The sequence below is a fragment of the Sardina pilchardus genome, chromosome 14 (assembly GCF_963854185.1).
Source record: "Sardina pilchardus chromosome 14, fSarPil1.1, whole genome shotgun sequence".
In the NCBI taxonomy this organism is placed as follows: domain Eukaryota; kingdom Metazoa; phylum Chordata; class Actinopteri; order Clupeiformes; family Clupeidae; genus Sardina; species Sardina pilchardus.
Window position 1 is genome coordinate 28,451,504 of NC_085007.1, and position 12,500 is coordinate 28,464,003.

At 46.7% G+C, this 12,500-nt stretch overlaps 1 protein-coding gene across 5 annotated transcripts in view; it reads left to right on the forward strand.

Annotated features, from left to right (window-relative positions):
• Window positions 1–12,500, forward strand: part of ptbp3 (polypyrimidine tract binding protein 3) — a 71,101-nt gene that overhangs the window by 44,558 nt on the left and 14,043 nt on the right. For 3 of the 5 annotated variants that reach the window (XM_062554671.1, XM_062554674.1, XM_062554672.1), the window contains exons 3-7: window positions 512–681; window positions 3,674–3,820; window positions 5,627–5,794; window positions 6,635–6,745; window positions 12,108–12,281. In XM_062554671.1, coding sequence (XP_062410655.1) covers window positions 512–681; window positions 3,674–3,820; window positions 5,627–5,794; window positions 6,635–6,745; window positions 12,108–12,281 — 770 coding nt within the window. Of the gene's footprint in view, window positions 1–511; window positions 682–3,673; window positions 3,821–5,626; window positions 5,795–6,634; window positions 6,746–12,107; window positions 12,283–12,500 lie in introns of all 5 variants that reach the window. The other 2 variants (XM_062554673.1, XM_062554675.1) reach the window with 1 other exon arrangement.

Below are 12,500 nucleotides of genomic sequence, written 5' to 3' on the forward strand. Positions count from 1 at the left end.
TCACGCAGAGACAATAGAACAAAGCCCTATCTCTCTTAAACGGAGGGACTTCAAAGCTTTGTCTTAGACATGTCTGATGTTTTATCTCAGATATTAAGGCACAAGAGGATATACTCAGGGAAGTAGCTGGATGGATGGTCCACTGGCGTGTTCAATCTCTCTCTCTCTCTCTCTCTCTCTCTCTCTCTCGGTGTAATATAGAAAGGTATTGTTTCTGTCTTGCCTTTTGGCCTAAGGATGTAAGCCCTTGGGGATATTACATTGTAAATATCATTGTGCCGATATTGAATGTGTTTTATTGGTATTAAAATGGCTTGATCTCTCACCTTCTTTCTCTCTCTTTTTCTCTCTCCCTTCTTTTCTCTCTCCTTTTCCTCAAAAATGAAGACAAAGTATCCTTATCCGTGTTAGCCTTGGGGATATCACATTTCTTTCACATGTTGCGAATAGCATGATATGATGTATTTCATAATGTTTAATCTCTCCCTCTCTCTCTCTCTCTCCCCTGTAGCTAATGGCAACGATAGCAGAACGTTTAAAGGCATCCGATCCCCCTGTGGTCCCTCCCGTGTGCTTCACGTCCGTAAAGTCCCCATCGAGGTGTCCGAGGCAGAGGTCATCTCGCTAGGCGTCCCCTTCGGCAAAGTCACTAACCTGTTGATGCTCAAAGGCAAAAACCAAGTAAGTCGTCCCCCCCCTTACACTCATATACAGCTACTGAGGCACAGCTATGGATGCTAATTTCTGCTAATCAATGAACGAACAAATGAATGAATGAATGAATACATGTTAGTAGGGTTTGATAGCAGTGGTGAAAATGACTGCAGCATCCGTGCCACATTCGGGGGGACCTGCGGGGACCGAAGTTTGAATCTCCCCCTCGGCCATTTACTGATCCCTTCCTATCGCTCTCTCCCTCTTCCTGTCACTCGTCGCTGTCTTATCTGAATAAAAGCAAAAAAAGGCAAAAAATCGAATTAAAACAAAAAACGGAGTTTCATTTCCAAATGCCCTGAAGCGTAGATTTCGCTGAGTGATGAGTGTAGATTGACTGATTGGGTGAGCACTGTGGACCATGGGTAAAACTGAAGGTTAAAGCTAATTCATTTTTAGCTCCTCATAAAATAGGCACGTCATTTGATAAAACCACACAGCCAACTCCCGACCCTTTTCAATCCAGCTCAAGGGAAAATAATGTGTGATTGCTGTTTGACTTGTAATAAGGACATCTTTCATGGCACGCTGATTTCACAGAATTGCTCTAAGTGCCTGTGTGTGTGTAGGTAGGTGGGTGGGTGGGTAGGGTCGGTGTGTGTGTGTGCAGTCTGTGCGTGTGTAGGTGGGTGGGTGGGGTATTTTGCTTTAGTCAGCGTACGCTTCATTAGCGACGACCGGGAGAAGGTGGCGCAGAAGTGTGTGTCTCAGTTCTCTCAGACACAGCAAGGTCCTCGTCTTCACACTCGTCACCTCGTCTAGCCCTCCCTGTATAGGACACACCAGCCACATAGCCCTCCCTATAGGACACACCAGCCACATAGCCCTCCCTGTATAGGACACACCAGCCACATAGCCCTCCCTATAGGACACACCAGCCACATAGCCCTCCCTGTATAAGACACACCAGCCACATAGCCCTCCCTATAGGACACACCAGCCACATAGCCCTCCCTGTATAAGACACACCAGCCACATAGCCCTCCCTATAGGACACACCAGCCACATAGCCCTCCCTGTATAGGACACACCAGCCACATAGCCCTCCCTATATAGGACACACAGCCACATAGCTCTCCCTGTATAAGACACACCAGCCAAATAGCCCTCCCTGTAGGACACAATGGCGATGGACGACCACAGTGCCATGTCCTGCCCTTTCAAATTCAAATAGTCAGAGTAAGAGAAAGAAGAGAGCGAAGAAGGGAAGAGAGGAAGGAGGGAAGAGAAGAAGGAAGGAAGAAGGGAAGTAGAAAGAGAAGAAGAGAGAAAGAAGAGAAGATGGGAACTAGGGAAGAGGGGAAGGAGGGACGAGAGGAAGAAGGGAAGAAAGGAAGTAAAAAAGAGAGAGAGGAAGGAGGGAAGAGGGAAAGGAGGGAAGAAGGGAAGTAGAGAAGAGAGAAAGTAGTGAAGAGAGGAAAGGATGAAGAGAGGAAGGAGGGAAGAAAGAAAGGGCACTCGTAGACAAAGAGGAAATAGACGGCAAATTTAAAAATGCCCTGAAGCATAAATTTCCCCGAGCATTGAGCACGTTTGATTGGCCATCAGAGCGGAAAGAAGACGGGCTTTTTTCCCCCCCTGTCGGTTCGTTTGTTTTGTTTTGGAGTTTTTTTTCCCCGTAAGGCTCACGTCAATCATTCTATCTCACCTTGCATGGCGGAGTTTGGAATAATATTCCTCTTTGTGCCGTTTGCATGAAAAATAACCCCCCCCTCCCCACTCACCCCACCCTCCCTATCGTACCCCTGCCATGCCCAGATCCTCAGATCTCCCCCATGCAGGGTTCAGAAGCAGCCATTTTATTCATCTTGAAATGAGTCTGACATTTACTGCCTCAGAATGCAAAAAAAAAAAGAAAGTCTGTTTGAGTAGCTTTAGATTTCTAGTCAGTCAGCCTTTAAAGGAAGAGTTTCAATGGACACAAGGGAGAACTTCATTTTCTGAAGTGTCCAGTTCATGCTCTTCCAGAAGTCCTGTGCCAATTAACTGCTCACTGAAGCTTGAGCACCACTTGCATAGTAAAGGGCTGAATGTACCAAGATCATGGGCTCTTTCCCCACCAAACACATGCACATACACATGCAGCACTGGTCTATGCTGTGTTAATCTTTATTCTGTGGCCTTGTTTCAATTCATGTGGTGTTTTTTCATGATTCAAAGGATTCATACAGTAGATGGTTTCATAAGCTGTAATATTGGGCCTACTGCATTTACCGTAAGTGTTCTGGGCTGTGAGTGTTTTGGGCCTACTGCATTTACTGTAGGCTTCTGGGCCTACTGCATTCACTGCAGGCGTCTGGGCCTACTGCATTCACTGCAGGCGTTTCAAGGCTATCAGATATCTTGAGCAGAACAGAGCCACAGTCAGGGGAGTGGTTTGTGGGAGAGCATCGTGTTTACCAGGAGAAGACATCTCCTCTTGTTCCATGGTCAAGGGAGAGGTGAGGACATCAGCTGGTGACAGAGCAGGGACAGGCTCTTGGTGCACACTGCCGGCTATGAAGTAAAAAAGATACGAAAACCCTTCTTACACCCAATTTGACAGAACCAGAGAAACACACACCAAGGTTGCACAGTTTGCATATATTATAATGCATGATATGAAGATGGCAGAAAAGATGGGCCGCAGCCATCCATAGGCAGAATCTCATCGGGGGGGCCCCAGCAGATGACACCTCACCTTCTCCCTATTGGTTGATGGTTGGTCTGGACATTGTTTGGGCTGTACTATCACTGCAATATGGGGAATAAAGATCAACAGTCTACAGAGATCTGTCTGCATTGTCTCCTTTGGACGCCTTGTTCCAGAGTGTTAATTAGTATATAGTTAAGTGTTAATTGTTAATTGGATTCCATAGTGGACATTTTCCACAACACTGACCGCTACCAGCATCTGTATTGACCTGCATCTTCCTCCATTTTGCCCCTGTCTTCTCCCACCCCTCATCCGTCCATCTAGGCTTTCATAGAAATGGCTTCCGAGGAGGCGGCCATCACCATGGTCAACTACTACACCGCCGCCACGCCCCATGTACGCAACCAGCCTGTCTACATCCAGTACTCCAACCACCGCGAGCTCAAGACAGACAACCTGCCCAACCAAGGGGTGAGTCCTGCTCGGCTCATTTACATTACATTATACATTATATTACATTACATTTACATTACATTACATTACATTACATTACATTACATTTAGCAGACACTTTTTTGTCCAAAGTGACTTACAATATATCAAGGGCTGAGAACCAAAGGGGCGTAAGTGACATTTCACCAACTTTACAGGAGAGCCAAAACCAATCTAACTGCTTCTATATGTTCACAGTTAAAGACCTTTGGTTTTTGTTCAATAACGTTATATTTATAAATATTTTACTTCTATAATTTTGCCAGTTAGAAAGAGCTCATCAAGAGCTTTCAGTTGATACTGTATGTATAACTCAATTTTGACCAAAATGTCACTTACGCCCCTTTGGTTCTCAGCCCTCGATATACAGTAATTTCCTGTGTATTAGCCACATTGAGTATAAGCCACAGGACAGTGTTTTATGCAAGTTAAAATAAACAGAACCATATTGATACCATATTAATTGCCCCCGTGTATTAACCTCATAGCTGATGAAATCTGTGCAAAATCAATAGATAAGCCGCGGCTAATCGTTGGGGAATTACGGTATCTCAGCTTTATTACAAGGGATTACATTCATTGTCCCCGGAGCAACTTGGGGTTAAGTGCCTTGCTCAAGGGCACAACGGTGGAAGCCGGGAATTGAACTGACAAGGATCAAAAAAGTTATTTATGTTTTGTTGTCTATTGATGTTATTGCTGTGTTTCTTTGTGTTATATGTATTGTTGTTGCCTTCAGTGAATCTTCAGTAAAACGTTCACACAGACAGCAGACAGCATGAGAGCTGATCTATTGATCTGAGATGTATTGACAGCGTAATGTTGGCAAAATGTCAACACAACATGAGTGTACAGAAAAGAGAACAGAACGTTTATGCACACAAACATGGGGTCAGGTGAACTCGCTTGTCACAGCACTTCATAAATCCTTAATAAGCACCTTAGTTCTTTTGCAACAAGAGTGGCAGTGCAACTACAGAAACGTCAGGAAAGGAACGTCAGGAAAGGAACATCAGGACGGGAACGTCAGGAAAGGAACGTCAGGAAAGGAACATCAGGACGGGAACGTCAGGAAAGGAACATCAGGACGGGAACGTCAGGACAGGAACGTCAGGAAAGGAACATCAGGACGGGAACGTCAGGACAGGAACGTTGGGACAGGAACGTCGGGACAGGATAGTGAAATGCATGAGCAGTGTGTCTTTGTGAAGGGGAATGATTCAGTGAAGCAACAAGAACGTCAGGAGAGGATAGGGAAACACATGAGCAGTGTGTCTTTGTGAAGGGGAATGATTGGAAGCCATTGTGCAGTGGGAATGCGCCATAAAGGAGCTAGTTAGGTTGTTTGTTTGTGAGGGTGTGGTTTCCAGAGTGAGACTCACAGCACTTCCTTGTTTGTGGTGTCACCTTGCAGCAGAGCAAGACCATGGCCGCCAGTGGACACTCTCCAGCATGGGAGGCCTTCTTAGCAGCCCGCCGTGCTAGCGCGAGTAGGACATTGAGTGAATTGAATGTCAGTTTCCTGAAATCGTGAGACCTTGAGTTTCAGTCACCTTAGGTGCAGGATTTCACAATGCCACATTCTTCCCCTTCTGTGTCGAGACACTTGTTCCGCTCTAGGCAGTCTTTTACCCTTGGGAACGGAGAACAGTACTCCACACGTCAGAAGGCTGATGTGTCTCTTACCCTGTCAGTCTTTCTTAATCTCTTTATCTGTCATTCTCCCCCTCTCTCTCTTTCCCTCTCTCTCTCCGTCTCTCTCTCTCTCTCATCACCTAATCACAGCGTGCACAGGCAGCCCTGCAGGCTGTCAACGCAATGCATTCTGGGAACATGGGCCTGTCGGGCTCGGCCTCGTCCAGCGACGGAACCCTGATGCCGGGTCAGAGCCCTGTGCTCCGCATCATCGTGGAGAACCTGTTCTACCCCGTCTCCCTGGAGGTGCTACATCAGGTAAGGAACCCCCTACACGCACAGACACATGCGTACACACACACACACATACGCACACCAACCTAAGTGAAGCCAAGTGACTGGTTTTTAGCAGATACTTTTATTCAAAGTGACATGGACTCGCACCAGTGGGTTCAGATGTCCAAATGGGGGGGGGGGGGGGTGCGGTGGGGTTCACGGCTGCTCCGCTACATATGGTAAACAAAGGAAAAGAATGTCTCATTAAAATCAACGAGAGGGAAAGCCCATGTCATATTCTTGTCATGCACCCTCATCAAAGTGATCTCCTCAAACTGGGAGAGCTCCTGGGAACACTACACACACACACACACACACACACACACACATGTCTGATTAGACGAGATTGAGCGCAGGCTAGCTCAAGCAGCCCTGGGAGAGTGCTCCTCTGCCAATGCTAACGACTAGCGCTAAGCTACGACATCCTCGTTAAAATGTGGGAATGATCAGAGCCGGGGGTTGGTTGCTGGAGAATGCTTTTGAGAAAGAGCCAGGGCTTCGCACATTAGAAACAAAGCATAAGGCTGGGATTAACATGCACGAACATTAACGTTACTCAAAATCTCATCTAGAGCTTGTAGATTTATATAATGTTTTTGTAGCGCTTTGAAGGATCCAGAGCTGTTCAATTACATGAAGAAATAAATGCTAATGTGTTTGGCCTTTTTCCTTCACACTAACGTTATTAACATTAAACAAAACCTCATCTGGTGGGTGTACATTTGCATAGTGTTTTTGTGACGTTTTGAAGTACCCCAGAGCTGTTAGATCACTTGAATAAATAATAATCCTGATGTGTTTGGCCTCTTTCTTCCTCCACAGATCTTCTCCAAGTTTGGCACAGTCCTGAAGATCATCACTTTCACCAAGAACAACCAGTTCCAGGCCTTGCTACAATATGCAGACCCATTGAATGCGCACCATGCCAAAGTGGTGCGTAAACAAATCCCTTTCGCCTCTCCACACATGATCCACAGACTCATGTTCCATTTAGTCTGCAATACATCACGTCTGCAATGCAGCTTTTAGGGAAATGAGTTCTCTGTAGGACTGTGCTCTCACTCAGGGGAAGTGTGTGATGGATATACTGTAGGCTCCTCACACATGCACACAATTGCTTATCACGTCAAGTCAAGTCGAGTCACTTTATTTATATGGTTAATTTAAAACAACAGTTGACCCAACATATGCTTCACAGTTAAGACTAACTTACACTTATAGAGAGGCGGGCTGACAAGCAAATAAAACAAAAAATGGGCGGGGGGTATGAAATAAAGGGGTTAAGAAGACAATCAGACACAACCTAGAAATAAAGCTTATAAAGGCCAAAAACACTATAGATAAAACATAGAATAAATTCATAAATAGACAAATTATAGACAATTATATGCTAATGACAAAAAGAATTGCGCATGAATGTTATATTCATATTCTATTTCTGCTAATAGATCATATGATATCTTCCCTTATGCACATAAATGCTGGTAAAAGTCAGTGTGTGTGTGTGTGTGTGTGTGAGTGTGTGTGTGTGTGTGTGCATCTGTGCATCCTTCTGGGGTTAGTTTGGAGGCTTTAGGCTTCTCACACCCTCTCCATCCACATCCACATCTACAGTACATCGCTCATTACTGCACATCTCTGGACGCAGAGCTGCCAGCTTCTACAGGTCCCTCATACCTCTATGTTTCTCTCTCTCTCTCTCTCTCTCTCTCTCTCTCCCTCTCTCTCTCTTTCTTTCTCACTCTTTTACTCTGTCTCTTTCTGCCTCTCCCTCCCTCTCACTCTGCCTGTCAGACTTAGCAGTCTGGCAGCCATTTGTGCACTCACACCACCTCCCAGTAGACACACACACACACACACACACACACACACACATACACACTCAGTCAGATAAACACTCCAACTCACATCGGTTCAGCAGACACACATCAACACCCCCACCCATCTGAAAATCAGCCGTCGCCACGGCATGCACAAATCAACACACACACACACACACACACACACACACCCCTCCCCTGTGATTCATGTGTGGCTGGTGCTGAGGATACCTAATGAACGTCAGTGGCACAGGCAGAGAGGAGATGCAGGGAGGAGGTGGAGGAGGCGGAGGAGGATGAGGAGGCGGAGGAGAGAAAGCGCAGAGCGCGGGGAAGAATGGCGGGTAATTCCCCCTGCGGTGGCCGGGTGTTATCTATTGTGCCGCTGCCACGTTGCATCGCCTCTCCGGCACAAAGAGCCTGTTTGTGAGGGAACCAGGAGACAGGAGAGAGGAGAGGTGGGGGTGTGAGGGGGTAGGAGGGCTGTGTGGGTGGAGGGAGACAGGGGTGGGGGTAGTCAGTCAGTCAGTCAGTCAGTCAGTGAGTCCAGAGCCCCAGGCCCTAATCTCAATCTCCAGAGGAAAAATTCTCAGAAGATGACAACATGGTGCCCTCCCACCGGCTCTTACAGAAGAGAGGAGGACGGCAGGATAAAGGCAGAACATTTATTACAGCATGAGAATAGGGGACACAGCCGGGGGGGACACAGCATAGAATTATGTCCTTGGGCAAGAGATGACCCCCTCCTTGCTTCACCCCCCCCCCCTTCACAAACACACTTCACAGAGATGCCCTCCACACTCACCCTGGACTTCCAGAGCTCATTAGGTATACCTCATACGTAACTAAAGATTATCACTGTTTATATCCCACCCATGTCTTGTAACAGCATGCAACAGTATTGAAATGTACTGTAGCGTGGGATAATTAAGCATTATGCTGCGCGTATAAAACCAGAGGACGCTCAACATCCTACATAATATATGATCCACCGACCCCGCATGAGAACCAGAGACCCATCCCTGCATGTAGAGTGAATGGAGGACTCCTCATGATTTTGATCAAACACATGCTGTTTGACTCCCCTCCAACAGCAACAGCAACTTACAGCAATATGCACAAATATAAAGATATAATGTGGCATAATAAAACATGGTACTTTATAAAAACACTCAACATCCTAAATGATGTATGATGTGACTCCCCCCCCCCCCCTCTGCGAGCCGTGAGAATTCCCTTCCCTGTGATGGATGCATGTGACTCGGCCCTTACTTTAGCAAACTGGCCCCCTGGGGGGGACTCAGTGGGAGATGGGGGTCGTCTACCCCCTGGTCTCTCCTGGTCTCCCTCTGGTCCTCTCCATCCTGAGCAACTGCCCCGTCTCTCCAGCGAGACTCTGAGTCCAGCTCTCTCTGCAGAGGATGATCGATGTGTCTAAGGTCGGGCTGGGAATCCGAAAAAAATAGCCCTTACTAACCGGGTGATGTTGTGTTGTGTCCAAACCGAACAAGCTGATGTTGAAATCGGGCAGAAATGGAGAAATTGTGAAGACACTGTGATGCCATTCTTTCTCCATACTGTATTATTATTGTTTATTACTATTGTTGAATACATTTTTGGCTTTTTATCCAGGTCAGTGTGGTCAGTACAAAATATGCATAGACATATAAGAATGTTAGGCCGGCAGCACAGTCACATCACCCACTCTAACGTCAGAGCAAAGATCCTTTTTCAACCGTCTCTGGTCATAGTCACGTTCTACAGTTTGGTGCAAAGATTCTAGAGCATTCTAGAGCCACATTACAAGATCATCTATTGTAGCCTTCTCGTCGTGTGTCGTCACAGTGTCAGTGTCAACACGGGAGTCATAGGGGACTCCCCAAAAATTCTGACGCTAGACTTTTGATCATAACGTTGTAGAATGTCGCAGACAACAAATCGCGGGTCGTTGAACATGTCACATTACAAGACGCTTCCTCCTTCGAACGTCGTTCCCAACTTTGAATATTCGGACACAACAATGGAAATTTGTCGGCCACGACACAATCGTGGCAAAATCGGGCTGAAATGGTGTAGTCTGCACAGGCCATTAAAGCTCCGCTGGCTCTGCATTTGTGAGCCTCCAGCAGGTGAACTGTATCCACAGCTAAAGCACGGCCACAGCAAGTCATTTACGGGGAGCGCTGCTCTCCACTGAACTAAACCAGCCGCTGGTGATGAAGTGCTGAGCCAGAGCAAAAGGCCTGAGTTATTGGACAATCACACATGCTCCGCTGGCCTGACATGAAGTAGTGACAAACGAGACAGGGACGTGCTGTGTGTGTGTTTGTGTGCGTGTGTGTGTGTGTGTGTGTGTGTGTGTGTGTCTGTCTCTGTGTCTCTGTGTGTGTGTGTGTGTGTGTGTATGTGTCTGTCTGTCTGTCTGTCTATATGTGTGTGTGTCTGTATGTGTGTGTATGTGTGTGTGTGTGTGTGTGTGTGTGTACGGGGCTTACTGCGGTCCCTTTTCTGTCACAGCACAGTGCTCCGAAGATATCATCTGTTGGAGTGCTGCTTGGGGTGTCTGTTGGTCGCTATGATGACAGATCAGTTCCTCTTTGCCGCCTTACAAAGGCACTTTACTGAGGAGAAGGAGAATAGGACTTACCCCCCCCCCCCACACACACACACACACACACACACTCACACACACACATCTTTCTCTCCTCCTCTCCTGATATTTATCGGAGCGAGGCTTGCTCACTTTAAGCTATTGATTGGACAAGCGTTGAGCAGGAATGATAGAGTGGGGGGGTGGATGCCTGTCTGTGTTAAAGCTGGCTGTCATTAAGCAGACCGGACGCCATCGATCCACAGGTGTGTGTGTGTGTGTGTGTCTGTGTCTTTGTATGTGTGTGTGTCTGTGTCTCTGTGTATGTGTGTGTGTGAGAGAGAGAGAGATTGAGAGAGAGAGAAAGAGACGGTGTGTCTGTGTTTGTGTGGGTGTATGTGTGTGTGTGTGTGTGTGTGTGTGTGTGTGTGTGTGTGTGTGAGTCTGTCTCTCTCTCTGTGTATGTGTGAGAGAGAGAAAGAAAGAGACAGTGTCTGTGAGAGAGTGAGAGTGTGTGAGTGTTGGGCCAGCATGCATTGCACAATCTCTCAGGTTGGCTGGACAGCTGCCAGGTGTCCCAGTGGCCTGTGTGGATGCGCACAGCACAAGAGTAATAATATCCAGCGCTGGGAGGGGAAGTGGCTGCATTCATACGGCTATTGATGCGGACTCAGAGCCAAGTGGGCCAAACAGTGGGCCACTCATTGAACCTGTGCTCATTTCACTGCTGGAGCTGCTGGCGCCGTACTGTAGCTAAGCTACTTAGTACAGCGCTACTGTAGCCAAGTGACACAGCCCCATGAGGGTCATCCCTATGTTCCCCGGGTCCTATACTGTATGTTCCCCATTTTACCCCAAAAGGGTCCTATGTTTTCCCAGTCGCAATACATATTTATTTAGGAAAAGCGGGGATCACAGGACCCAGGGAACATACGATACTGTAGGTACGCTCCCCAACACGTTGCTAGCGAGGTTAAGGCGCCAACATACTGTAGCTAAGCTAGCACAATACGGCGGAAGCAAGGTCTAGGACACAACATACTGTAGCTAAGCTAGCACACCATGGCATTAGCGAGGTCTAGGACGCCAACATACTATAGCTAAGATAGTACAACAAGGGCCTAGCGAGGTCTAGCGCACCAACATACTGGGGAAATCACTGGGAAGCTTTTTCCGAACTGTTGATGATTGTTGCTGAAATGACAAGCTTAATTGTTTAATACATTTTAGGCCGTGCCTTTTGGCCCGTTAATCATCAGCCACGTCTGTTCAGTTGTAATTAGATAAGTTTGTCAACAAATTAAGGGAGCAAATTACCATTTTAACCCCTCACATCCAGACCAGTGTCAGCCCAGTTTGAACAGCCTGCTGAGGTCGCTGTTGCCCTGGGTCTCCTCCCTCATTCATACAGTGCACTTTATCGCTTTCACAACGTGCTTTGGCTTCTGCATAGTCCGTATAGGAGCACATTTCAGCCTATGATCTCAGTGTTTACAGTAATACATATACACGGCATGTGGAGGCCACAGGGGGGTCGTCATGAGCACGATGTGTGTGTCCCGCCCAATATGCTGGGTTTTACATTTCAAAGCCTTCAGCCCCAGAGTGCAACATATGTGAGCTTCCGTGCCAACAACAATTCATTAATATTAATGGAATATTAATATTAGTGATGAATAAATAACCAAGTACTTTAGTAATTACTAAAGCAATTAGTAAAAATGATAGGACTCATTGTATTTCCATAGCGCCTTGCACAAGGTTGAATATACATATACATATACAAATTTCTACAATTATACATTTTATGTGAAAACATGTAGATTAGTAAATCAGGATAAACTGACAAAGCTCTCTATGTGTGTGTGTGTGTGTGTTCCCTCAGACTTTGGATGGGCAAAACATCTACAATGCCTGCTGTACACTGCGTGTGGAGTTCTCCAAGCTGGCCAGTCTGAATGTGAAGTACAACAACGACAAGAGCCGCGACTTCACCCGCCTCGACCTGCCTTCTGGAGACGGGCAGCCCGCGCTGGACCCTGGCATGACCGCTGCTTTCGGTGAGACCGGGGAGTGTGTGTGTGCGTGTGTCCGTGAGAGAGAGAGAGATAAAGAGAGACAAAGAGAGAAAGAGTGATAGCAAGAGAAAGAGAACAAGAGAGAGTGTGTTTTTTCCACTCATCAAAAATCAGTATCCAGAGAGCAAAGGTAGAATTTTAAAGCTTTTAAAGTACGTTTTGTATCATTAAAATATGTTTCAATTGTAATTAAAGATGCC